The 27,337-nt window shown below is 51.1% G+C and overlaps 1 protein-coding gene across 3 annotated transcripts in view; it reads right to left on the bottom strand.

Annotated features, from left to right (window-relative positions):
* The window catches only part of ZFAT (zinc finger and AT-hook domain containing), a 330,215-nt gene that overhangs the window by 30,655 nt on the left and 272,223 nt on the right, over window positions 1-27,337 (bottom strand). For all 3 annotated transcript variants that reach the window (XM_062187952.1, XM_062187951.1, XM_062187953.1), the window contains one exon: window positions 10,094-10,232. In XM_062187952.1, the coding sequence (XP_062043936.1) occupies window positions 10,094-10,232 (139 nt within the window). The remainder of the gene's footprint in view (window positions 1-10,093; window positions 10,233-27,337) is intronic.

The following is a 27,337-nucleotide window of genomic DNA, read 5'->3' as shown; positions in this document are numbered from 1 at the left end:
GTCACTACACGAGCTCCTATCTCCTGCGTGATGAGAACATCAGGGAAGAACCCCCTTCCTCAAGTCTTTCACCACCAAACACCCTGTATCTGCTCCCATCTGGCCTGGGCTGAGCCTGTCTGCGGGTGAGGCTCTGCTCTGCCTTCAGAGACCACCCCTCCCCGCTCTGCAGCTCCGAGTCTCAGCCCTGTTCCACCACAGCCTTTTACAGCAAGCAGCTTAATGCTCCGAGATCCCCACAAAGTTCACAGAAATGTGTTAGGAAAAACAGTGCAAGAGATTCAAAAATTTTTGTGCTAAAATAAACTTAGCTTTCATTTTTCCATGTTCTTTTAGAAATATTCTCATGGCATTTTCAAATGAAATTTGTGCCCAATGTAACCTACTAAGACATTATCAAGATAATGCACTAATATAAAGGAAATGTAAGAAATCGTGGTAAACTAACACAAATTTTAAACTGAATGCTCAGACGCCCCACCCCAGTTTCCAAACTCTGCCCAGGCACAAGCCCCACTGCACGAGGTTCCCTCACCCCCCTGGCTGGGCTGGTGCTCTCTCCACCCCAGGGCTGACTCCTGTTCTCAGCCCAGCTCATGGCCCCAAGGCGGAGTGCCCAGCCATCCTTTCCCAGGCTCTTCCCTCCTGCTCCCCCTCCCAAAACATGAAGGGGGGTGTTCTGGAGCCCTGAGCCCCAGGGGGCTCGTGACACTTGGCACACTAACCATAAGCTGATGACTGTCCTGTGCGTAACTCCAGCCTAGACTCCTGCCCTGAACTCCGACTGAAATGCCCGCCCAGCAGGGACCTCGTGCAGAAGCACACGTCCCCAAGGCCTCCCACTGCACTCCCAGTCCAGGCTCTGTCACCTTCTGCATACACACAGATGGGAACAAGCAGCTCCTCACCAGCCTCCTGGCAGCCATCACCTGTTTTCCACTGTCGGTCTCCCTGCCACTCAGCACACAGATCGGTCTCGTGAAAGCACAAAGCAGGGCCTGGTTGTGCAGGTGGGAAACCCTCTGATGGTTTTCTGTCACACCCAGGATGACATCCTGACTCCCCTCCATGGCCTGGCAGCCCCCACAGCCTCACCCCTGCCTTCCGCTCTGGCCCTGCCCGCTCCACCGCCAGCCTTGTTCTCATTTTCTGGGTCTTCTGCACTGCTCAAGCTAAGTCCTTTCTCAGGACACTTTCCGGGCCTCCTGCTTGGAAACTTCCTCCAAGGTCACCATCTGCCCTTCCCTTCCTCACGAGGGTCCCAGCTCGAGCACTGCCTGTCTGGAAAGGCTGTCCGTGACACTCCTGGCCGAGGCCAGCCCCAAGCACCCAGCGCCATCGCCACTCTCCAGCCTGCTGTAGCTCGGTCACCCCTGGCAGCTGGAATTGCGTTATTTCTCCCTCCTGTAGGCGTCGGTAGGGCATCTCCCCTTCCACAGTGTCCCCTCAGGAAGGCAGGGGCTCGAGAGGCCTCCTCCTGGCTGCTGAGCTCCTGTACTGGCACCTGGGAGGCCCCCCACCACCCTGGGCACTCGGCAAATCCTCCTCTCTTGAGGTCCCTTTCCAGCCACACCCCGCTCCCCTGCACTCGCTCCTTTCCTCTATGCTCATCATCCCCTCAGCCAGTGAGCGTGTTCAGACCCCACTCCCCTGCCCAGGTACAGCGGGATCCTCCCTCTTCCCTTCAGAGACTGGATTCTGTGAGGGCCCCACTTCCAGGGAGTCAGGAGAAAGCTGTGTTCCCGGCTCTCCCGAGACGGACAGCAAGGCTGGGTGGCAAAAGGATGAGGGTCTATTTTCTTTCTTTTTTTTAATTTGACAGATAGAGTTACAGACAGTGACAGAGACAGAGAGAAAGGTCTTCCTTCCATTGGTTTACTCCCCAAATGGCCACTATGGCCGGCACTGCACTGATCTGAAGCCAGGAGCCAGGAGCTTCCTCCTGGTCTCCCATGTGGGTGCAGGAGCCCAAGCACTTGGGCCATCCTCCACTGTCCTCCCGGGGCCACAGCAGAGAGCTGGACTGGAAGAGGAGCAACTGAGACTAGAACCCAGTGCCCATATGGGATGCCGGTGCCGCAAGGCGGAGGATTAACCAAGTGAGCCACGGTACCGGCCCCAGAGGGTCTATTTTCACTACACGTCCTTCTGAATCCTGCAAATTTTATTGCATGGAAATGTAATTACTATATTAAAAATGACTTCATCAAAGATTATAAATCTAAATGAGAAACATACAGGAATTCATCACGCCCTTGCCTCTCTTCGTTACTTAGGGAAGTGGTTCCCAACAGGAGTGGCTATATTCTCTGGAAGGGACATCTGGCAATGTCTGTGACACTTTCCATTGTCACTACCATCATCTAGTGGACAGAGGCCAGGGGAACTGCCACACACCTTACGAAGACCAGGACAGTCTCCAACAAAGAAGGACCTGACCCAGAACGTCAGAGTGCTCTCCTTGGAGGTTCTGCTTTGGTTGGGTGCTTTCTGCACCCATTCCACCTCCTGGCACTGCACGTGTCCAGATAAAATCACTTCACTCATTAATGAATCCAACGAGCACTCTCCACTCTTGGCTTTGCTACCAGGATCTCCTCCACCTCCATCACCACCACCAGCCGTGACGACATCCACCAATGACATCATCACGAGTCCTCCACTCACAAGGCAGTCTCACATGTCAGAGAGCTCACACACAGGAAGGCGTGCTTTCCTACAACAGTCTGCCGACGACTCTAACACAGAGGCTCAGGACAGCAAAGTCGCCTTTCTGAGGCCGCCCTGCAAAACCAAGAACTGAATCCACATCTGTCCGACTTGGGGCCTTAACCCCAGACACTGCGGCTGCCCACTGTGACAGCACTTACCCCCAGCCAACATCTCTTCTTTCCAGGGTCCTGGGAGACCCCCCATTCCTGGTTCTTCACAAGCATCTGAGTCCATCTCCTGCACAGGCTCCTCATCCTATGCTTGAAGCCCTAGAGCGTCACTAGTACTCCTTGCTACATCCAGTGCTGTGCAGAAGTATCCCATCTCTCCACCACACAGGTGACCTGAACAAGTTCCTGAGATGCTTATCCTCAGGCAGTGGGACGACTGAGCTGAACCCTTTGGGTACAGATGATGGGGGCACTAGGGAGGAGTACCGGGAGTCTGACACAGAGGTTGTCTTGATAAATGATATAAGACTCAGGCAGGTCTCATGGCATGCATCACACAACGGAATTATCTCCCAGGCACAGTAACGACGTGCTGCATCTCCTGATCCGACCATGTCAGTGGAAGGCACACAGAGGGTCATTCTACAACCAGGGGTCCTCATCTAACACTGGAGGTGGCAACGATTCTCCAGTCAAAAACGGAAGCTGACCTTAAGGCAACAGCGCATCCCCTTGCTCCTTATGGCCATTGTGTGAGAAAGCCCAGTGGAGCAACAGAAAGAGAAGGCTGGGGTGGGGGTGGCTCCTGCCATGGGTCAAAAACCTGGCCGTAGACACCGAATTCTTAGTTCTCTCTTCTAAGGTGAAAGGCTGAAGCTTGCAGCCTTGCAGGACATGTGTCACCACGTGGTCTTCCATGGGAGAGATGTCACTCAGTTAAGGAGATGGGGAGATTATTCTGGGTCATATGAGCCCATGTCTTTTCTACAGAAAACAGCTCAAACGGATGCTTGTTTTCTGAAACTCAAACATGCTGCACTTCTTTTCTGGGAAAAACCAAATGGGTTCATTCTTTCTTACTCAGAGAATAACTAACCTTTGCTTTCACCTTTTTTTGGTTATTACTTATAAACCACCTAAAATTATGTCCATCTCTGAAAACCGTCAAGGAGTGAGGTCCTCTGCTTTTTCTTCTGGCTACACCAATGCTGCTTTTTCCCAGAGACGTGATACAAGAAAATGTGCAAACGAAACTACCCAAGGTTAAACTTGGGCTTGAAAATGAAATTAGATTCCTTCTGGGGTACTCTTTAATGGAAACCAATTTAGGGAGGAAAACATCCTCATATTATGTTTAAATTAAACTTAATATGATAGTGCCCTCGCATTAATTAAAACTTCAACCTTTGCCACACTGACTTTAATTAAAGAACAACAAATGGAAATGTGTAATCTGGACCGAATGTATAACCATGCCAGTTAATTGACATCAAAGCTGAGAGAAATTAATTTCTACTTCAATTCATTAGAGTCTCAGGCAACACACAGTAAAGTCAATGAAGGATGTGGCAAGCCAACTTGTGACCTTGGTATTGAGTGCACACCGTGGAAAGGGCAGTCCCCCAAACTGCAAGTTCCTCCCAAGGATGGATCAACCAGACAAGAGCGTGGAATTCCAGGGGCAATGCTAAAATCAGTCACAGCATCCTTTGCTCTTTGTGGAATGCAATATACTCTGGAGGAGATTCAGGCGTTAAAATATTTGCGTTCCTTTGTGGTGCCTGACATTATTGAAAATTCAATTTCGTTTTCAATAATAGAGCTCCTGGAAGGGCAGGCAGGGAATGCTGGCAGGTGGCACAGACTCAGTGCAAGAACCTGGTGCTGGCTGCCATGGCCCAAAGCTGCCTGCTGAACTCCCAGGTCTTAGTCCTCTCTTCCGAGGTGAAAAGACTGCAGCTCTCAGCCTTAGCCAGTAGGTGTCCTAATGGCCAGAACATGTGACACCACACGGTCTCCCCTGGGAGAGAGATGCCACTCGTATGTGGTCTCCCCTGGGAGAGATGCCACTCGTACGTGGTCTTCCCTGGGAGAGATGCCACTCATATGTGGTCTCCCCTGGGAGAGAGATGCCACTCGTACGTGGTCTCCCCTGGGAAAGAGATGCCACTCGTACGTGGTCTCCCCTGGAAGAGATGCCACTCATATGTGGTCTCCCCTGGGAGAGATGCCACTTGTATGTGGTCTTTCCAGGGGGAGAGATGCCACTCGTACGTGGTCTTCCCTGGGAGAGATGCCACTCGTACGTGGTCTCCCCTGGGAGAGAGATGCCACTCATATGTGGTCTCCCCTGGGAGAGATGCCACTTGTATGTGGTCTTTCCAGGGGGAGAGATGCCACTCGTACGTGGTCTCCCCTGGGAGAGATGCCACTCGTACGTGGTCTCCCCTGGGAGAGATGCCACTTGTATGTGGTCTTTCCAGGGGGAGAGATGCCACTTGTACGTGGTCTTTCCAAGGGGAGAGATGCCACGCGGTTAAGGATCTGGACATGCGGAGATTATTCTGGATCATGTGAGGCCAAGGTAATCACAAAGGTCCTTATCTGGAGGGAGGCAGGAGAGCCAGGCCCAGTGATGCACCATGAGATGAAGGGGAGGAAGGGGCCACAAGCCAAGGTCTATGGAAGCCAGCAAAGCCAGCAAAGCCAGCAAAGCCAGAAAACCAGCCACGCCTCTGCCCCAGCGTCTGCTTAGGGAACACGAGCATCTTCTGCGCTCCTGACATTCAGAACCGTACAATGATAAGTGTGTGCTAATTCAAGCCACCACCAAATCCGTGCTCACACTCCCTGGCAGCTAGAACAAACCCACACAGGCACTAAAGGAAAGGGGAATAAAAGCAACTTAGTTATCCAGGGAAAGTAGATACAGATTAATTTCATTTTATGAGATTCACTCCTTAAGTCCCATGGTTTTCAACTCTGTGAATATTTCCATAATGTAATATTTATGTCAAAGTTACCATAAGTGCTATATTTATCATTCAATTTAAGACTTCAGAGGTGCCCTACATATAGGACAAAGGGACACAGTGGGTTCACAAGTGCAATATGGATTAGGACTGTCGACTTCCTACCTCCTACAGTCCTGTAATTTAGTGCCTGCCCTGGGGCCCAGTCAGAGCCCAGCTCAGAACTAGGGAAGACTTTAGGGGTGGGAGTCAGGTAGAAAGCCTGTGCAGCCATGGAGGTATAGGGTTCCTGACGACATGGCCACCATTAGATCTATCCTGGCCATGGGCCCTGGGATGTCTGTACCCTGTCTCAAAAGCCTGCCCCTCCTTCCCCCATGGGATCCTCAAGGGAAAGTACAACAGAAGGAACAAAGTATGCTATCATTAGCCAGGCTGACGTCCCAAACCCAGGGAGGAACACTTGGTAAGCAAAGCTTACATAAGTAAGGTCTTCCCCATGCCCCTTTTCCCCCGACACACTCCCCCAAATCTCGGGGTCTGTGGCTCTCCAGATAACCATGGGAAAGGCTGGTGAGAGAGACAGGCCTCCCAGGCGGCCTTGGGGACAAAGAAACAAGAGAAAGTAGACAGCCCTCGTGTGTGTGTTTTGTCGACATACTACTTAACATACAGCCACCAGCAGATACAACACATCCCACGCTAGAAGAGAGCCGTGCCTCTTCAGGGGATGCAAGGGCTAGCAGGCCTGTGCGTGGCAAAGCACCACACCATGAGTCACGACACTGAGTCTAACTTGGCCACTCATTCATTTTGTGGTTGGGGCTCAGTCATTTGCCCTCTCTTTGTCTTATACCAGAACGCCAATATAACAGGGACGTTGTAAGAAACAAATAAAATAAGAATGAATAACATCACATCACTGGAACCATCTACGAATAACTTACTGAATCTGAACCCTAACCAAAACAATTTCAAAATAACAGTGTCTAAAAATCAAATACATGACTTTTGAGTTAATTGATTTTTGGATTTTATGCTATGCTATCTTTCCTGAATCTGGTGTGCAAATCCAAGATACTAATACACACCAAGATACATATGTACACGTATTTACATTCTGCTAATCAGTCATTTAAAACAGAGATTCTTGGCAGGTACCCAAAGCTAAGACTCCCCTGATATGTCTTCTCTCCTGCAACTTGTATTTATCTATCCCCACCCCGACTGCTCTGCAGAACTGGGGGCCCTGGAGACGGCTCAGCCCAAAGCATCAAGACACAGCTGGAAAGGATGCATACTTCCTGCCACGGCGTCAGAGCGCACAGCTTTGGAAGCAGACCTGAGCCCTTGTCCCCAGCCTAGGCACTGACAACAACTGCTTCATCTGACATCTAAGCCCACTGTCAGGCACACGATAGGACGCCAAGAGCTACTCACGGAAAAACGGAAAGAAGAGACAAGTCTATTTTCGTGCAAAAAATTTTTGAAAGCCACGCATGCAAGCTGTCTTCATGAAGTTCATAGGAAGTAAATATTATGGGAAAAACCTAAGCCAGGCAGGGGCGGGGTGGGGGGAGTAAAACATCTACGCAGTGCTCAATACAAGAACAGGTGCACCCCGCAGGGACCCAGGTGACAGGGACCTGGCAATGTCAGCCCGTACCTCTCAGGATCAGAGGATCACTGGGGCTGGCTTGACCTGCTCACAGGCCAAATGCACACCTGTGTTCCCAAGTCCTCCACGGCAGCTTCAAGTTGGCCACAGCAGGAGTATCTGCAGCACAGTGACAGGCACAGGCTGCCACTCAGGCCCCTCTCCTCGGCCCTGGAAGAGCTGGTGGGGAGGCCCCTACCAGCACCTCTGGGGAGAGGTCTGAGCAGCTGCTGCCGTCGCCGCGAGATTCTAGAGTGCGGCAAGAACTGGCACCGTCCCTCTGCAAGCACCCAGAATGGCAGGTCTCATCTAGAATTTTCCTGGCTCCTCATCTCCCCAACAGCGCTGAGCCCCGACACCCTGGCCAGAGTCCCTGGGGCTTGGGGGCAGGAGAAATCTTTCCAGCATTGACAGTGTCACGTGTGCCACAGTGCGACTGGCTTAAAGACACCATCAATAATGCAGCAGAAGGGTGCAAATTTGTTTCCATGTCCTCCACTCTTTCGGGTTGGATCAGCAGAAAACAAATGTTTCCTGTGGCACAGGGACAGGCGTGGGATCAGATTGATGACACTATCATCGCGCTGCTTCCACGCTTTCATCATTGCTTTGCGGAAAATTTTGCTGAGCTTGAACTCCTCCCTGCCCTGCGTTTTCCATTCGCTTTCTAAGATTCTGGAATCGACTGGCATTCCCTGGCAGGGCTTTGTTGCTGCAGGGCTGTTCTGGGCTTCTCTCACATTTGTATTCACCTGCCTCCCTACGCTCTTCCACGGACGCGTTCAGGAAGGAGACACCTGTGTGCCTCTTGGCCCTTAAGAGTTACCGGTTGCATGGGCAGGAGGACAGCCTCTGAATGCTGGTTGGGTACAAACACACCGCAGAGGGGCTGCTATTGTGGCATAGGGGGTTAAGCTGCTGCCTGCAAGCATCCCATAAGGGCACCAGTTCAAGTCCCAGCTGTTCCACTTCCAATCCAGCTTCTTGCTAAGGTGAATGGGAAAGCTGCAGAAGATGACCCAAGAGCCTGGGGCCCAGAACCCAAGTGGAGACCTGGATGAAGTTCCTGGCTCCCTATGCCATTGCAGCCATTTGAGGAATAAATCAGCAGATGTAAGAGATCGCGCTCTGTAACTTTATCTTTCAAATAAATATTTAAAAGAAAAAGCAACACACAGTGTGGAAATGACAGGGGCACAGAGCCCATGTGGTTCTTACGTCTGGGTGAGGGGCACGGGGACCTGCACTAGGCGACGTTGGGAGTTGCTGAATGGTGCGGGACTACTGAGATTTTTCCTTTTCTTTCTATTACTTTCAATAAATTCTCCCCATCTGCACTTGGTTTTCTTTTCTGTTTTCTCTCCTACCAAAATATCTTCATGAGACCTTGTAGTTTCTCAATTTGCTATAAAGGAAGAGGTACTAAAATAGCAACGTAACAAAACACTGCCAATAAAATGTTGTTTTCTCAAGCCAGTCTTATAGTCTCTTTCACATAAGTGTGGGGACTGCTTGTCTGCCAGCTGTGCTCCCCTCTCTGAGACCGCTGGACATGGAGGTCCTCAAAAAGTGCAGAGGCTCCAGCCCTCCTAGATGTTTTCAGAAGACACAGAGCAAGGAACGAAAACACCCGATGTGTGCCCGACCTGGGGATTTCCTCTCACTTCTTCCCCTCCACCAGCCTGGGAGTGGGCAGGGAGAAATGCCATTCTCTGCTGGACAGCCTAAGGAGCAGGGGTAGGGGGACGTGCCCAAGCTACATCGCTAAAGACAAAAAACGCAGGTTTGAGCCAGGCCCCCTCCCCCCCAGCCCCACAACACTAGCACGCACACTCCCTGTCACCCCACATGGCGACTTCCCAGCTATCCTGTGCTGTTCATCTCTATCCTTACAGGAGCCTGTCACGTACCGTGCTGCAGGCTGCAGCCAACTCGACTATTTGACATGAAGACACATTTTACGGCGATTATGCTGAACGGGAAATGCCAAGTGTCCCCAGCTGCCGCAGAGTTTACAGCCCACGTCTCTGTTTCCCCAGGGCAGGGTTCTAAAACCATCCCCAGCTGCAAACCATCTCGGAGCTCGGGAAGGAGCAGCAATGCACACACCGCGTGTTGCAATCCTTCTTAGTTGAATTACCTGAGTGCGTTTCTAACTACACCGGCATTTCTTTGTGCCCTCTCCAGAGTATGTGGTTATTTATTGAAAAAAAAATATTTTTATAGCATCAGAGATTGTCTTCAAGTCTCTGTAGTTTAAATATTCTAGAATATTTTTCCTTTTACTGATGAATAAGCAGTGTGGGTTCTCAATAAATATTTTTAGGTCATTCAAAAAAGTTCACCTATAAATATGCTTTAGTGGTAAGTGCATAGAAAGGAAAATCTAGAAACCACATAATGTTCAGTAACAAGACTGCTCAAGAGCTTCCACTCAAGCACAAAAAGTATTCAGAAACTTCTCTTGGGAAGACAGCATCCCAGAGCAAGATAAGTGCTCCAGCTAATCAGTGTTCAGTAAAGACAACAAACTGGTAACTTCCAGGTCTGCACCCTTTGTGCATGGACACGGAGGGGAGGGCCCTCCTGGCACACCAACATGGCGGCAGGGAGACCCTGGGCAGCACGGAACCCTGTCCTTGTGGATTTTCTGTCCGGGAGCTATAGAGTTAAGCAGGTGATAAGTAACTCTGATGAGTAACAGTGAAGCAGTGAAGGTGACAGCTGTAACAATGACAAAAAAGTAACAAATCCAAAGGGTCAGGGCCTCAAGCCCCTGGGGCAGGCGGCCCCCCTCCTACCTTGCTGGATGAGCGCCTCGGCGGCCAGCTCCCCGCTGCCCACGTTGCTGTACTCTTCGTTGGGGTGCTTCCTGTTGTAGTGCCGCTTCAGGGAGCCGGAGATGTTGCAGGAGTAATGGCAGTGGGCACAGCGGAATGGCTGTGGGGCGAGCAGGAGCGTTAGACAAGGTGACAGGCAAGGTCGCCCTTCTCCACCTGGCGAGTGCCTGGCCCGGGGAAAGCCCCTCCCACCCGTGCCACACCCGACCTCAGGAAGGCTGAATCCTGCCTTGAGTGACCCGCCGAGAGCCCAGAGTGGGAGCTACAGTGGCGAAATGAGTTTGTTTCCAGTATCTCATCTCTCTTCTCTGTTTTGTCCACCGCAGAACTAAGAGTCCGGTTGCAGAATTAGAAAACCAAAGAAGGCAGTCACTACCACTTTCTATTGTTTTCCTGATAGATCGCTGCTGTGGCTAGGTGACTGCCTCCTCCGCACTCACCTACAAGCACCTGCACCACGCGCGCCAGTCGTCAGGGAAGTTCACGTGGGAGAACTTACTCCCAAGCCCACCTGGGCAAGACGAGCACTTTCCGGGTAAGGGCACAGATGAGTCGTGCAGTCGGTCTGCCTATTACACACTGCTCTGGGGGACCCGTGAAGGCCTGCTCAGGCCTCCAGAGGGGCCCCAGTGAGACCTGGCCGTCGGCTGTGCGACACATGTGTGTGCATCTACATTCCTATCACATCTCAAGCCCCTACCTGTGGGCAGAAAGGCGCTGAGTATCCTCCTACCAGGGGTAGGAAACCTTTTGTTCTACCAGAGGCCATTTTGATATTTGTAACATCAATCACAAGCCATATAAGATTATCAACTTAGAAATTAGCCTGCTGGGGCTGGCATTGTGGTAGCAGGTAAAGCCACTGCCTGGGATGCTGGCATCCCATACGGCTGCCAGTTTGGGTCCTGGCTACTCTACTTCCAACCCAAGCTCCCTGCCGATGGCCTGGAAGAAGCAGTGAGAGATGCTGGATGGAGCTCAAGGCTCCTGGCTTTGGCCTGGCCCAGCACTGGTCATTGTGGTCATCTGGGGAGTGAACCAGCAGATGGATCTCTCTCTTTCTGTAACTGTTTCAAATAAATAAATAAATGTTACTTTTAAAAAGTAGCTTGCAATAGATTTTTTGAAATTTGAGTCCCACCTGCAGTTGCCTTGGCAGAGCCAGACCAAATGATTCTGCGGCCTTACAAGCCCACGGCTGGACATTCCCCAGCCCTGTCCTAAGACGTGTGCTCTACGACTCAGACACAAGTGCTACAGGGATCTGGGCCCATGTGCCGAGAGCAGCTTCCCAGCTCAAAAGGAACAGAGGTGCATGGTGTGGCCCACGGTGGTGGCTACACGCGGCATGTGCAGGGGATTCAGATGGGACCGGGGCACCTCAGACAAGTGGGGGATCTTCTCTAGGCACAACCCTCTCATCAGAAAAATGGAGAGATGACAACACCCGCCTTGTACGGTTGCTGTGAGAACCTAACAACAGGACACGAACTCACGCCCGGGAAGCTGTATAAAGCCATGCTTCCTGTCACCACAGCGCTGGCCAAGCACCCAGGAGCTGATGTGGCGTGGTGTCCGTGAGCCCACCTTGACTCCTCCACTGGTCCACTCACGGATCTTTGCGTCGCTGTTATTACCCAGAGGAGCCACACAGCCACAGTGGCGTCTGAATGTGAAGTACTCCACAAGCAGGGGAAGGGTTCTCTCTCTCCCACTTTCAGAGCTTTCTTCAATCCTACAAACGTGCTGAAGTCTTCCCACTGAGAGAGGGGGAGAGGGGAAGAGGAACCTACCCTGCCCTCTGCCTAAGCCCTCACACTCCTGACCATCCTCCCCACCCCCAACCCCAGACAGCAGTCCCCACTCACAGCCTGCCCAGGCTCTCCCCCCACCCCTCAGGGCTCGGAAACCCCCAGGGCAAACAACTGCTGAGCTCTCCTGTCGCCTCCTCCAGCTGCCACCCTGCGCCATGACACTGTGCACCTGCTGGGTGACTCATTAGATCTGCTTCCAAGGCCTGATGGTCAAGGAGGGCTCTCCCCAAGGTGCTGTCCCAGGGCCAGGCTAGATCTACAAGCCCTGGCCCACAGATGGGCATCTCCACAGGGACTCTCGGTGGGTGCCTTAGATAAACACAGGAGGTTTTGCGTGACATCAGCTGCTCTCTCAAACGGACAGGCACCCTGGCTTCTCCTTCTCTCCTGGTGCCCCTCCCATCTATGGGGCCCGATCCCCTTCCTGGAGAACCTCTCCAGATCCTGCCCCTGCCCCTCTCCATCTGTCACTCTGGCTCGGAGAGGGGTGCTAGCCCAGCACAGAGGGAAGGTGCTGCCCCAGGAGGGCATTCTTGGGCAGAAAGACACAGGGCGGTCACTCCAGGGTATCAGCACACTGTGGCACATTCCCGGGACCTGGCCACGCATCCAGACCACACTCCACTACTCTGCCTGTGCTAAGTTCCTATGTTCAGCCCCTCACGTAAGAGAATCCTCATGGTTTGGCCCAAAGAGTTTATTACACACAGGGAGCTACAGCAAATGCAAAATTAGTCTGGATTTCTATCTACTGAGCAGCGGACAAACAACAGCCTAAAATTCCAGAGTAAAAGCTAAACTATTTTTGTACGCTTTCATCTCTAAGAAAAGCAAATATTACGAAGTCATTATCTTTGCCATGCTAGCACTTACACAGAAACCAAAAGAAAAGCTGAAATGCTTCTCTGCTGGCACCGGGCGGTCAGGGGGCACCGGGGGGGGGGGGCAGCTGAGGCAGGACCTCACTCGGGACCTTCCCCTCCTTCCTGTGGCACGGGGCGGATTAAAGACTACCGAGGAGGAAAGTGGCCGAAAGGTGAGCATTTAGGCAAACACAAGGTGAGCCCAGAAGCAAGGTCAGTCTCTGAGCTGCCAGTTGCAATCAAAATGTCGAACTCTTAAGTCGGAAGGGACCCTGGACTTGGACCCGCCTTCCCCCCACAGAAAGCCTTGTTCCGCAGCAACCCCGGCAGAACGAGGTCTGCTCAGCTCTGCCTCCATGCAGAGAAGTCACAGCTTCCCAGGCCCCAGCAGCCCCTCCCCTGAGGGACGGTGCCGGGGTTAGAGGCAGACAGTGGTGCTGCAGTCCCCGGCCTGCATCTCCTACCAGAGTGCCTGGGTTTGAGTCCCATTCCACTCCCTATTCCGCCTTCCTGCTGGGCACCCGGGAGGCCGAATGCAGAGTGAATCCAGGGATGGGAGCCCTCTCTCTGCCTCTCAAAGATAAACGAACAAAGATAAACCCCGCTGATTCCTTCCTCGGTCTTGCTTCTGCTCCCTCATACTCACTACAGCTTGAGAATTCCTTATCCAAAATGCTCGGGACTGAGAGTCTTTTCTGGATTTCAGATTTTTTCGGTTGTGTGTACAGACCTAAGGAGATGTGTCTCAAATACACCTTACACACAAAGCCTACAAGTAATTTTGTACAATGTTTTAGTGATTTTGCTCAGGAAACAAAATTTCACGATGTGAATTTTCCACTTGTGTCATGTCAGCACTCAAAAAGTTTCTGCGACATGTTACATTTTGGACTTACAGGTTAGGGATGCTCAAGCTACAACAGCAGCTGCCACCTAACTTCTGCTTGGGGTCCTCTCTCCTGCACCGTGGAGACAGAGCTGCCTCTGGTGCCTGTGAGCTGAGCAAGCTCTGGGCTGAGGCATGGCCAGCGTCCCACAGGGAACAGCACTAGGGCTGCAGCAGGTCAGGAGGCAGGCACGGAAGCTAAGCCCTGGTGGACATGACGTCTCACCGCCTCACTGATGCCGAACGTCTTGAGATTTCATCTACGAAGCACACGTTTCCTGACCTCCTGCTATGAGTCTGGCACTGTTCTCCGACCCCAGGACACAATGATGAATGAGGCAGATTTGTGATGTTCTGCATCTATATGAGTTTGGGGACTCAGATATCACCTCCAAAGATTAAATGCTGTCTAGGCAAACCAAATCATCAAACTTTGTTTCTAAGTCAGATACTTGCAACTATCAAATGACACTAGATCTCCAAAGAGAAGGTATTTATTCAGAGTTTCCTGGCCTGGAGCCAGAGGGAAGATATACACAGACGAGAGCAGCATAGTTCACTTAGAACAAAACAGCCAAGTTCTTACTGTGGTCCAGGAAAAGGGGATTCAAGAAGAAGAAAGCAAGTCCATTGTCACAGCTACTATTAAGTGATGCACAGGAGCCGTTAACCAAACAACCGAGATTACATATCAGAACGGCTACTATTCTACCTCATATTCACGGGTACCCACCAGATACCTAAGTGTTTTATACAGGTTGATTCCTTTAAGTTTCACCAAATATCAAACGGCAGGTTCAGCTAATCATGCCCGTTGTACAAACAAGGAAACTGACACACAGGGCTAAGGAACTTGCCCAAGGCCTGGGACTTGTTCTGCACTGGACTTTTTTTTTTTTTTTTTTTTTAAGATTTATTTATCTATTTGAGAGGGAGAGACAGAGAGAAAGGTCTTCCACCTGCTGGTTCACTCCCCAAATGACCACAATGGCTGGAGCTGCGCCTATCCAGAGCCAGGAGCCAGGAGCTTCTTCTGGGTCTCCCACGTGGGTGCAGGGGCCCAAGCGCTTGGGCCATCTTCTACTGCTTTCCCAGGCCATAGCAGAGAGCTGGATCAGAAGAAGAGCAGCCGGGACTCAAACCAGTGTCCATATGGGATGCCGGCACTGCAGGCAGAGGCTTAACCTTCTATGCCACAGCACCAGCCCCTGCACTGGATTTTGAGCACTGACCACAGTCAGTGACAGACAGATGAGCTGGGTTCCCATTGGCCATTACTCCCTGAGCATCTGTCTCCCACAGAGCCCCACTGGGAGGAGCACACTTTTATGGTCTTGGATCTCCCAGACAAAAGAGGGTTCTGATCTAGTCACTAACTTCTAGACACAAAGAATACCATGGAAGGTGGGAGAAACGCGGGCAGTCACTGTACTGTCGCCCTGAGGCAAGGGCTGCAGAGGGCAGAAGATGAGGGTGGATCCCAGCCGGCTCAGGGTGCTGGGTTAGGTAGGTGACAGTAGGAGATGGGCGTCCCAGGCAGGAGAATGGCATGGCCATCTGTCCATTTAGACTATTCTGGAAGCCAATGGAGGGCAAACTTGGAAAGAACAGACCAGAGGCAGGGAATCAGTAGGAGTTGTTGCGGTGGTAAGAGACAACCAGGCCCTAACATGAGATGGGAGCAAAACTACAGACAGGAAGACAGCATCGAGAGAGGTGGCGGGAGGAAAGTCAATCCAACCTGAGGGTTGGGATTCTGTGTGGGAGGGAGGCGACTGGACAGCCCCACGACCACTCCCAGGATTCTGCAGAGTGGGGCTGCCAGTGCAGAGGCAGTTCTACAGGTAAGGGGTCAGAGCGGGTGTGTATCTGCAATTCCAGAGGTCCAGGAGGTGGCTGGAGACCCGAGTCTGAAATTCAGAAAGCTCCAGGCTGCAGGTGCAGATCTGAGCACAAGTAACTAGCAGGTGCCCTGAGACTCAACACACCCAAGGTAAGAGAACGTGTAACATGGCAAGGTGGGCAGCCGCAGGACGATGCCCTGGGACACAGGGGCAGGGCAAGGACGGTGAGCTGAGGAAGAAGGATAAGAGACGAAGATTCAGGGGAGGTGCGGTCACCACGTCAAAGCGATGCTGCCTTCAGGGAGGGAGGATCCCAGAGTCCAGTGCACAGAAATCCAACCAGGCCCCCTAGTGGGCCTGCCATTAGGGGTCAGCCCTGGTAAGGGAGCCTACTGTGGATCCAATAACACAGTGGACACAAAAGCTGGCTTCGGCAGGTCCTGGGGAGGAGGAGCCAGAAGAGGGCTGCGATGTGTTCCTTTTTCAAAGGTGATGGCAGGGGCAGGGCACATGGCGCGGCAGTTAACCTGCTTGTTGGAATGCCCCTATCCCATATCAGGGTTCCTGGGTTCATGCCTGGCTCTGCTCCCAATTCCAGCTTCCTAATGCAGACCTAGATCAAGCTCTTCACTTCCAAGATCAGCCTGGCCCAGCACCAGCCACGGCAAGGCACCTGGAGAATGAACCAGCACAGGCACTCTCTCTTTCTCTCCCTCCATAACCCACCTTCCCTCCCTCACTTTGTCTCTCCACTAAATACAATTTTTTTAAAAACTTATTTTTCTAAGTGTCAGCTGAGGATCTTTCTCAACAGCTACGCTGAAGACCCACAATTTGAGTTGAAAGAAAAAGTGCAACTGAATTTGTTGAGGCTGAAATTGCAAGCTTTTGTATTAATTCCAGGGAAGCAGGTCAAATCCACTTTTGCACAACGTGGGGATATACTGTCCTGGATCCTGGAACAGAGGCACCCAAGCGGCAGAGGACAGGAAGTCCAGCCTCACACATCAAATTGGGTCCCGCAAGCCCTCTCACTACATTACAGGGAGGCCAGGCCCATCCCCACCAGCCTGGAGGAAGGACCTCGGGAATGTTTCAGAACAGACAAGAGGCTGGGGACGAGGTAATGTTCAAGGTCATGGCACTGCAATCGGTTACACAACCCCAGGTACAAGGACGGCTTCTCAGTGAAGAGAGGTTGCTTTGCCGGCTTCTGCTCACCAGAAGGAGGGAGGGCCCCTACCAGACAAGATCCTGCAGAGGTCACGGCCGATGCTGCGGCCCCACAGGGCTCCCTCTCCCGCCCCAGCACTCCTCGTTTCTTTCTGCTGATTTATTGTTTCTACAGGATTTATGAGCTTCTCATACAACATATGATTGATTCACTTCTTTAAAAAACAAAATAAAGTCTTATTTATTTATATGAAGACAGAGATCTTCCGCATGCTGGCTGTCTCCCTAGATGCCCATAACAGCCAAGTCTGGGCCAGGTCATAGCCAGGCATTCCATCCGGTCTCCGACGTGGGTAGCAGAGGCCCAAGCACTTGGGCCATCATCTGTTACCTTCCCAGGCGCATTAACGAGAACTAGAATGGGAGTGGAGCAACTGGGACTGGAACCTGCACTTTGATACAGGACGCCAGCAGCCCACCCCACTGTGCCAAACGCTGCCCCCGATATGAAAAGGCAAGCCCAGGCAGAGCACAACTTCCTTTTGCTGTCTCTGGTCTGCTGTGGTCTCTGCGGACGGCAGCACCCAGAGCAATGACTGCAGGGACCCGGCCCTGCGTGACACGGGAACACCCTCTCTGCACAGGGCTGTCCCCGGAAGGCTGGGGAGTACCAAGGATCCTTGTAGGCGAGGCGGACAACAGCAGGGGAACACAAAGGGATTTCAGAAAGTTCGTGAGAAAATGGAATGAAAAGTCAGTTTGTGTTGGTGCAAAAAAGTAAAAATCAAAATCCACGCATTGTTTCCTCATAATAGGCATTTTCCATGAACTTTCTGAATTACCCTCACAGACCAAAAGGTTAGGACAGCAGGCACTACTAGGGTTGTGTTTAGTTTCTTCATAAACTTCCATTTTTCCAGGCTTTCTATACAGAATATGTTCTTTAATTAGAAATGTGTTCGTGTTCAACAGATTAATGCAACAAACCAACAAATCCCCAGACCCAGGCTAAGCCGAGAGCATTTTGCAAGGCGGAGTGGGCATAGAGGGTTCTGGGGTACCGACCGCATGGAGGAGGCCTGAGCCTGGGGCGCTGGCCCTGCTGTCTGTGCACCTTCCCTGAAGGCCCAGCCCACACTGGGCTCCCAACTCCTCTGTGACCCTTCAGGGCAGTCTCTTGAGAATCATCTGTCACAGTGCAGATCGGACCATCCCATCCGGGGACTTCCTGCTGCCCTTAGGGAGAAGAACCACCCCCCCCCCCAGGTCCCTCTGCCCCTACCCTTCTCCATGGCCACCTGAGGGCCTTTCTCAGTCTCACTCTGCCCGGGGCACCATGCTGGCAGACCCTCACGAGGCAGCCGTATCTGACACCCCGTCCCAGCTACCTGACGAAGCTCCAGGACAACTCCCGGTCTCAGTGAGGCTGTCCCTGTCCCTCTGCCAGTTTCCTGCAGGCCTCCACTCCGGTGCTTCTGACCTTGGTGCTCCTTTTTATAGAGTTCTTGGGATTGAACTCTGTGTCTCCCCCTCTCAAAACTCTCATAAAATAAAAGGATCTATCCATCGATTCTAATACTATACAACACCAGAGCGAGAAGAGGGTGTGGTTACCTACAACAGTGGAAATGTGCCACGCTTGTCTGAAAGAACAAGTTGGACTCAATTCCAAGCAAGGCATTCAGCCTCAGACTGCCACAGCATCAGTCAGGGCCCTGGACTGTCAGAGTGCGTACCCTCCCCTTCAAGACAACAACAAACATTACAACATTACAGATTTGGACCAGACTTCATTTTCTTTGTGTCCAAGTTACTAAAAATGTCTCTGTGTTGTCTTGGGGAGAAACATTCACCAGACAAACTCCTACTCATCCTTCAAGAGTCTTGTCTCATGTGCTTCTCTCCCCGCCTCCATCCCAGAAACCCTCCCTAACACCTGCAGGGAGATGTAAGTTCTCCTTCCCATCTGTCCCCCGACACACACACCTGGTAAAACCACGGCACTCACCCTGCCTGCCAGGGTGTAACTGCCGCCTGCACGCCCACTGCCCCAGGCTGCCAGTCCCTTGACAGCGGAGTCAACAGCAGATTGAGCTCCCCCACATCGCCTGGTAGCAGGTGCACACCCTGATGGTTATGTAGTTAAATGGAAAACCAGAAATCAATCTGTCAATGATTCAAATGAATTTAATCCAGTGAATTCTGACGTGAAGTTCCAAAGCACACAATGCTAAATTACTTTGATTATGGATGCCTACTTGGATGATGAAACTATAAAGAAAAACCAAGATAAATTGGATAATGGTTGTTTTTGGGACAGAGAATGGGATGGGCTTTTGGAAAACCCCACGGAAGGCCTAGACCATGGGCAGCAGTCTCAGTCTAGGAGATGGCCACAACAGCATTCGCTTTCTCATCATTCTTCACACCATACTCATGTGTTACAAGCACTATTCTGCATACACTTGTTTCACAAGAAGAAAAAGAAAGAAATGGATGATTAAATGGATTTGGCACAGATACCCCCACCACATCCACATTTTCCACGAGGGTTACAGACAACTTACATGAATGCCCAGAATGGCAGCAAGCACCCAGGCAGGGGCTACTGTTAATACCATTGCTACCTACAACCACACTTAGACCTGGGCATCCCATCATCTCTGCGAGGAGACCCAGGACTGAGAACATAACTGTGCTCCCCTCTACCCACCGTAATCACCCAAATGTCCAGAGCAGAGAGTGCAACAGAGTTTCTCTCTGAAGGCCCAGTGACAGGCCTGGAGAAAATATTAACTCTAGCTCCAGCACTGCCAAACCTAAATCAAGTCACACAGCACACAGAGATGGTCTTGGGCTATGCAAGTGCTCCTCGGGGGCTCCGGGCTGGGGCACCTACGATTTACGACGACGCTGCTGCGGCTGAGAAAAATTGACAGGAAGATGGAGGTGTTTTCATTAATGTCTGAGGTAGCCATCAATCCCCTAAAATGCAAGCTAGCACCACGTCGCCCTGAGACGCACGCAGCTGGGATGGGGAAGGCAGGATCCCAAATCCTCAAGAACTCTGGATTCCGACTTGAGTTTATCTAATCAGACCCTGGAGAGCAAAGGATGAAGTGACAGCTGTTTCAAACTGAGGGTTTACCTGGATGTTATTTCTGGGGACAAAAGTCGGGATGGGTGCTCTGAGAAGGGCTCCCTACCACTTGCCATGGAGAGTTCTGGAGCCTGGGGCATTTCTTACCATCTTTCATTGGTAGGCACCTGCGGGGCCAGGGAGACACCTAGACCCAGTCAGGATTCAGCAACTTTGGGCAAATTGCTGATTTTGTTTTTAATTTTTTTTTTTTTTTTTTGAGAGGCTGAGGGACATCTGGAGAGAGACAGACAGAACTCCATTCTCTGCTGCACTTCCCAAATGTCCACAATGGCCAGGGCAAGGCTGGGTCAAACCCAGGAGCTGGGAATTCAACCCAGGTCTCCCACGTGGGTGTCAGGAGCTCTATTACTGAGCTGTCATCGCTGCTTCCCAAGGTTTGCATTGGCAGCAGTGCTGATGTCAGGAGCTAGTGTTGGGTATTGAACCAGGTACTGTGATGCGGGATGCACGCAACTTAACCGCTAGGCTAAACTCCTGACCCAAGCTGCTCATTTTATTGCAAGAATTAGGACAATGGAAACAGCATCCTGCATGGCAATGTTTACCCAGTTATTAGCATGGACAGTGAAGTACTGAGCTCCTGGCACCTGCCACCATCTGTAGGATTCGGGCTGTACCTCTGAGAATGACCAGAAGCCACTGAAGGAGCAGATACACAAAGCAGGATGGCAGCTGGTCATTTTACTATTTTCTGTACTTCTAGATTCTCTGAAACCCAGAACTTCCCAATGTCTGTTTCATAAAACCTGTGCTGCAGGCACTCTGGGAAAGGCTAAGAATCACTGCAGACTGTGTGCCCTCCACACACCAGCTGCAGAACTAGCATACAAGGAACACACTTGGGCTGCACTGCCTCACACCAGCCCCCAGTGCGCTGATCCATCTCCCCAGGTGGAGCGAGCCTCCTGAGAACAGGGGCCATGCCCGTGCTCCTGCTGCACTGGCTACCAGAGACCAGAACACAGAGCACACAGAAACAAACGCCCTGGCTGCTGACCACCAGACAAACCTCACAACTCGGTGATAAATGTGCCCAGAAGTAGCTTCTCTTCCTCTCAGAGACATTTTGCCACACTGACTCTCAAAGCCCTAAGTCCCACCACCCACCCATGGTCACCCACCTTCCCGAAAGTTCTGGATGATGGTTCAGGCTGGCAGACTGCAATGTGTCAGTTACATCAGGACAGAGATCAGCCCTGGAGTCTGTTCTGTGTCTGAGAGTCATTCAGCAGAGCCACATGGGTCCCCCACTTTGCACCCCATAGGCCTCAGGCCAACCACCAAAGATGGTGACATCTGACCCCCTGGACCAGGAAGTGCGCCCCTCACACAGAAAAGGACTGAGGCTGTAGAGTGCAAGGCAGGGAACCTCCCAAGGGCACCTGCACCTGGAAGACTCCATCCTCACTCCCTTCTCCAGCCCAAGCTCAGGGTAGAAGGAACAACACGCACAGAACCGAGCTCCGCCCACCCCCAGTGACACCAGAGTTGCAGGCAGCAGACAAAGGGTAAGAGATGAAGGCAAAGGCCCCACACCAGTGCCCAGGGAGGGAGGCAGCATCCGTGGGTTCACATCCCAATGGGTGGCCTCTGAAGATCCTCCTGCAAAAGATTTCGAAGGAGGGCTGACATCCCCAGGACACATTCACTATTACCTTCTCCCTGTCCCCAGAGCCAAGTGCCAAGCAGGCAGGATTGTGTGCCGCCCTTTGGTCTGCAACTCGAGCCTTGCTGGAGGCTGCATTGGCTCTTTCTACCCTGTCTCATCAGGACTTTCAAACCCCAGAGCACCAGGCTGGGACGTGGTGCCATCCAGGGTCATCCACAACAGGAACAAAACCAAGCCTAAGGTAAAGATCCAGGGAGACAAAGCCAGCTCTTCACATCATTTAACCAGCACAAAGCTATCGTGGTTTTAAAATAAGGCCAGGGATAAATTAAACAATTTAAAAGAATAAATGTTTTAAAACCATGGGGCACCACAAGTTCAAACATGTCTTGCATTGAGGCAATTATCTCATCACAATAAATAACAGTAAATCAATCCACGCTAATTGCTTTTCGTGCAAGAGCTTGGAAGACTCTTAAGCATTCTCTGATTATTGATTTTTTTTTGTAATCGCTCGTGCTGTCAAAAATGCAATATTTCCAAAGAAAATATAGCACACTTTTAGACAGAATTTTAATTTAGCATAAAACGATCCAATTTCCTTTTTCTGTCCAGAGGTGCTTTAAAAATCTACAATACAGTGATGCTAAAGATGGCACCCAGGGATTTCTAGTAAGGACTTTCCAGTCCAAGGCAACTGAGCAAACGTCCCCTCTGACCATCACCATCCCTGTCCTGTCCCTTCCTTGCCCTGCCCACTCCACGCCCACACTCAAAGGAAACCAGAGAAGCCTGTGCAGCCTCTGACTCCTCACGTTCCTGCACATGCAGAACCAAGAAGCAAAGCAAATGCTGCCAACAGAAATCCTGCATGTCACTTCTTACCCTCGGCCCCTGGGTTCACTAATTCACTGCACTGGGAAAGCATCCTGGCTGGTGACTTCACACTCAGAATTCTGCTTAAAGGTTTTGCTTGAGTTGGAAAGCTAACCATACAACTTCGGGCTTATGCAAAGAAGGGAGGGGGAGAAAGACAAAGGGTAAAAATCTTTTTCTGCTTCACTCCAGACCCAGAAAGTATGGCATAATGGAGAGAGTAGCTTTGTCTACCAGAGACACACCTCCAACTTCTCAGCTAGTAACCAGTAACTGTTAGTCCTGAGCACATTGCTTAACTAGATGGGGAGCCTCAGTTTCCCCACCTGTAAAATGGAAACGTAAATAGAGAGGGAGCTTCTGTAATCTGAAAATCTGACACGCTCCAAAACCCAAGATGCAGTGAGAGCTGGCCTGATGCCACAGTGCAAAATTCCACACCTGACCTCGTGTGACTGGCCACAGTCAAAATGCAGATGCACAAAAAATACTATATAATGCTACCTTCAGGATCTACACATAAGGTGCACATGAAAGAAACAAATGCAATGTTTAAACTTGTGTCTCCAAGATATCTCACTAGATTTATGCCAATACTCCAAAAGTCTGAAAAAAAAAAATCTGAAATCCGAAACATTTAAGTCCCAAGCATTTTGGATAAGGCATATTCAATTTGTGCTATCTTGTAGGGCTGTTCAGGGCAATAGAAGGTGATGCACAGAAAACACCTGTTATTATACCAAGTACACAGCTGCGGCCCACCTGTGCTGTAACTATGCTAGGTATTTAGGCATTCAGCCTTGTGGTGGAGCTTTCCAACAGAAAGATGAAACCATCTACTGGGTCATAAATATGTTGTGCACAAGGAAAACCACAAGACCACAAGGAACACCAGATGACCCAGCCTTCTGAAGGGTCCTGAGGCTCTCGGGCTGTCACCCTGCACCTGCCTCCAAATCCTTCCCTACTGTCTTGACTTCCCATCCTTGCTCACAAAGTTTAGGCTGGAAACTGGGAATAAATTACTTACCAGCCCCAGCACTGGCTGGTCTCGTCCAGATACCACTTTGGCTTGGGTCAGCACCTAGCCCTGTGACTCTACACGCCCGGGTGCCCCGTGTCTTTAATATCCGTGATTCCTCTCAGCTTCACATGGGCACAGTATGGTCGGGAATGCGGCAGAAAATGACTCAGGCTCCCTTTGATTCACAGATGCCCAACAATCAGAGAGCTTTCTGGTTGCTGTGGTTCTAAATCTACAGTTTTGTGCAGTAGGGTATTAAATTTAATTTAATTTAATTTAGGTTGTTGCACAATAGGGTATTAAATTAAAACATGAATTTTTAAAAATGACAGTGATGGAGCTTGCACTGTGGCACAGTGGGTTAAACCACCTCTTGTGAGGCCTGCAACCCATATCAGAGTGCTAGTTAGAGTCCCAGCTGCTCCACTTCCAATCCAGCTCCCTGCTAATTTACCTGGGAAACCAGCTGGAAATGGCCCAAGTGCTTGGGTCCCTGCTACCCACATACAAGACCCAGATAAAGTTCCTGGCTCCTGGATTCGGCCCAGTCCAGGCTGTTGTGTCCATCTGAAGAGTGAACCGGTGGATGGAAGAATCTCTTTCAAATAAATAAATCTTTAACAACATTTTTTAATGATACAGTTGGAATGATTATCTCACTCGTCATCCGGGTTTCTACACTTTGCACATAACTTTCTTGTAGCACCTTGTCTGTTTTTCTGCTACTTCTCAGGCCTGTGAGCAAACAGAGGTCTGGCTTCATCCCAAAAGCCCCTGCCCAGACACAGCAGTACCTGGTGCCCAGGTGAATGAATGTGTAAGCATTTCATATACTTAGAAAATCAGCGCTGGACAGAGGTTGTCAGCTCTAGTGCTACACAGCTCAGCTGGGGGACCTCAGTTCACAACAACCTACTCTGTGTTTTCTGAGCAAGCGAAGGGAGGAGGTCCGAGGCTCTGGTCACAAAGTAATGCCAAGGAGGGGGACATGCTGATTGCCCTGATTGATCAATACACACTGTAAACATGTAGTGAAATGTCACACTCTACCCCCAAAACATGTGCAAGTCTCGTAAAAAAGAATTGAATGAAAGTTTAGCACTTTATTTATATTCATGTTGTCTCTTAGAATTCTCGGTGTTAAACTGTGGCACCAGGTAGGCCATGGGGAGCACAGGGGAAAAGCTCATCACAGATCATGAAATCACCGGCAGAAATCTCCCTGACGCCTCCCTGGCTCTCTAAAAGCACACGATGCAAACCTTAAACTGACAACAGGCAGTGCACACACTGTTGGGGATTCGCCTGCATCAGAGGTAAACTGAATGGCGTCTTTTCAGGTGATAGCCGTGGCTGCTTACCCACTCCTGGCCACCGGAGAGGCAGCTGCCACCCTCCGGAGCCAGGAGGGGGCACAGGAAGGAGCCAAGCAGCCAGGAGGGTTTCTTGTCTCAGGACAGAAGAAGTTCTCAAGCAAGAAGGAAAGGTTGGCATTAAGTCACACTAAATGGTTTCCCAAAGGCACAGATTTCAGAAACTGCTGATTCCTTGTGGATTGTTTTCTTGTTCTTTTCGCAGAGTTGCACATCGCATACCAAATTTCTGACTTGCTTCCCAGAAGTCAGGAGTCACCTGGTACACTGACAGCCACACAGGGGAGCGAGGCCCCAGTGCAAACTCCCTACACTGCTGCAAGGCCTGGGACGTGTGCTGGGGCAATACAAGAGCCGAAAGCAGCGTCAAGAGACAGGCATGGGAAAATGCAGGGCAAGGCCCCTCTGCAGAGGAATCAGATGGTTTGGAAACGGAGGCAGCAGGTCTAGGAGGGAGACGCAAGGCCGCCGAGGAGAGATATTCACTCCGTGAGAAGAAAGCCATCTGCTAGGAACTGGATAGGGGAGATGCACCTGGTAAGGTTCTCATATCTATATCTATATCTATATCTATACGGCCACGCCCATTGCAAAGGAATGTACCGCGACAGTGGAGTATGAGGACTGTGACTCCGTGAGCAAACAGACCATGCCACAGGCATCATGATAAAGAGGGAGGAACTGTACAGTTGGAACAATCTTGGAGCAAAGACAGAAAGGAGGAAACCAGGAAGTCTGTGAGAGGCCAACATGTGAGAACAACAGGCTGACCCCACTGTGCTTACACTTTTACCACTTAGAATATGTACAGTGGCAACAACAGATGCAATTCTGCCTTTGTCCCTGTGTTACAAGCACCTTACAGAAGTTAGGTCACCTGCCCACAGAGACACAGATATGGCAGAGCTGGATTCAAAGACAGTCTCACCGCAGAGCCACGGTGTCAAAAAAGAATGGCTCTGGGCTCTAGGACAAAGGCTTCCATCAGACCTGCATGTGGTGGCTTCTCCCAAGGGCACATTCTCAAGGGTCCATGGACCTCCAGGGTCTCCCTGCTCTCCCGTGGATAAAGCCCCTAAACAAGAGAAGCTGAGCGTGCTCTCCTGGTGGCTTTGTATCCACTTAGATTTTCCACAAGAGCAGCAGTCTCTGCCTCACTTGCTCTCTTTGCTCCTTCCTCCCAGCTGAAATTTCTGTGTCTGCAGAGAGGAGGTCAAGGTGAACGTTTAGTGGGCACCAGCCTGTGCAGGCACTGAGGCGGGCACCGTCACCATCATGGGTGGGTGTCCTGCACCTTCCAGGTAGGCTACCGAAAATCACAAGGGAGCATCACTCCCACAGTAACAACAACATGCATCATTTTTATCACCCATCAAACTGCTGAGGACATAAAGAAACCCAAGTGAACTCACTCCAGAAAGGGACAAGCAGTACCTAAGAGAAAAGAAACCGCTGGCTATTTTCATCCCTGGCATAGTGTGCCATCCACCTCCCCCCTGTAATATAGGTAAGTTCACCAAGCGCATGGGGGCTGGGGACCAGGGGAGGGGATGTGGAGAAAACCTACCTGCACCTTCCCAAGTGCACATGGCCTGCATCATGGGCACCACAGACTCTCTAGGCCTGGGCTGGGCAGAAGAGAAGAGAGAGCCTCCCAGGAGCAGAAGGCCAGGAGCAGGGCTGAGAGGAACAGGAACTCTGCATAGCTGGCAGCTGGCCTGTGCACTGACAGACAGTCCACGTGACTTAGGAAGCCAGCAGCCAAGCTATAAAACAGAGTGACTTCCCGAGTCTCACTGCTGCTACAACGCCCAACCTTGCTCAAAGCCCTGATGGTGCTCTTAGGACATCCAAACATAGCAGAGGCCCAACTCTGGAGCCGCCCAGACCCAGCTCCATGACACATTGGACTGATCTGTTCCTCCATCGCGGGTCCCTGAGACTCTCCCCAGGTTCAGCGACTCACGCACTGAAAGGATGCAAAGAAAAACCAGCAAGGGGAAGAAGTGTATGGAGTGGGGTCCACAGCAAAGCAGGCACAAGCCGCCCAGAGTCCTCTCCCATGGGGTCCCAGGTGCCCTGCTGCTCTCTCCAACAGCTGGTCGGGCAGTCATGATGACCCACGCTGCCCATCAGAGAGGCTCCTTCGAGGCTCAGTGGCAGGGCTCTTACTGCAGCACCCAGGGAGGGCAGGTCTCAGCCCATGCCACGCTGTTAGTGCAAACACTCTAGACACAGGAAGCTCCTCTTACCAGCTAGGGTGCTGGGAGCTCTCCTGATCTCCAAGTTCCCAAATGCCAGCCAAGGGCCATGCTGCTAAGTAGGTCTTTGGGGAACAGCAGTCAGACCTCCGACATTAACCCTTTCACGCACCATCCCCCACACTCACAGCATTTACTTTCTCAAGGCCAACTGTTAAGACCCTCAGACTCTGCTCTTTTTTCACACACAACACCTGGCATTCAATTACACATTATGAGACATGTAAAGAAGCAAGAAAATGTGGCCTCACATCAAGAAAAATGAATATGGAATACCATTTGGTATTTGCAGCAGAATGGATGGAACTGGAAGACATTG

The sequence above is a fragment of the Lepus europaeus genome, chromosome 4 (genome assembly GCF_033115175.1).
Source record: "Lepus europaeus isolate LE1 chromosome 4, mLepTim1.pri, whole genome shotgun sequence".
Lineage (NCBI taxonomy): Eukaryota > Metazoa > Chordata > Mammalia > Lagomorpha > Leporidae > Lepus > Lepus europaeus.
This window is presented reverse-complemented; position numbering and strand designations above follow the sequence as displayed.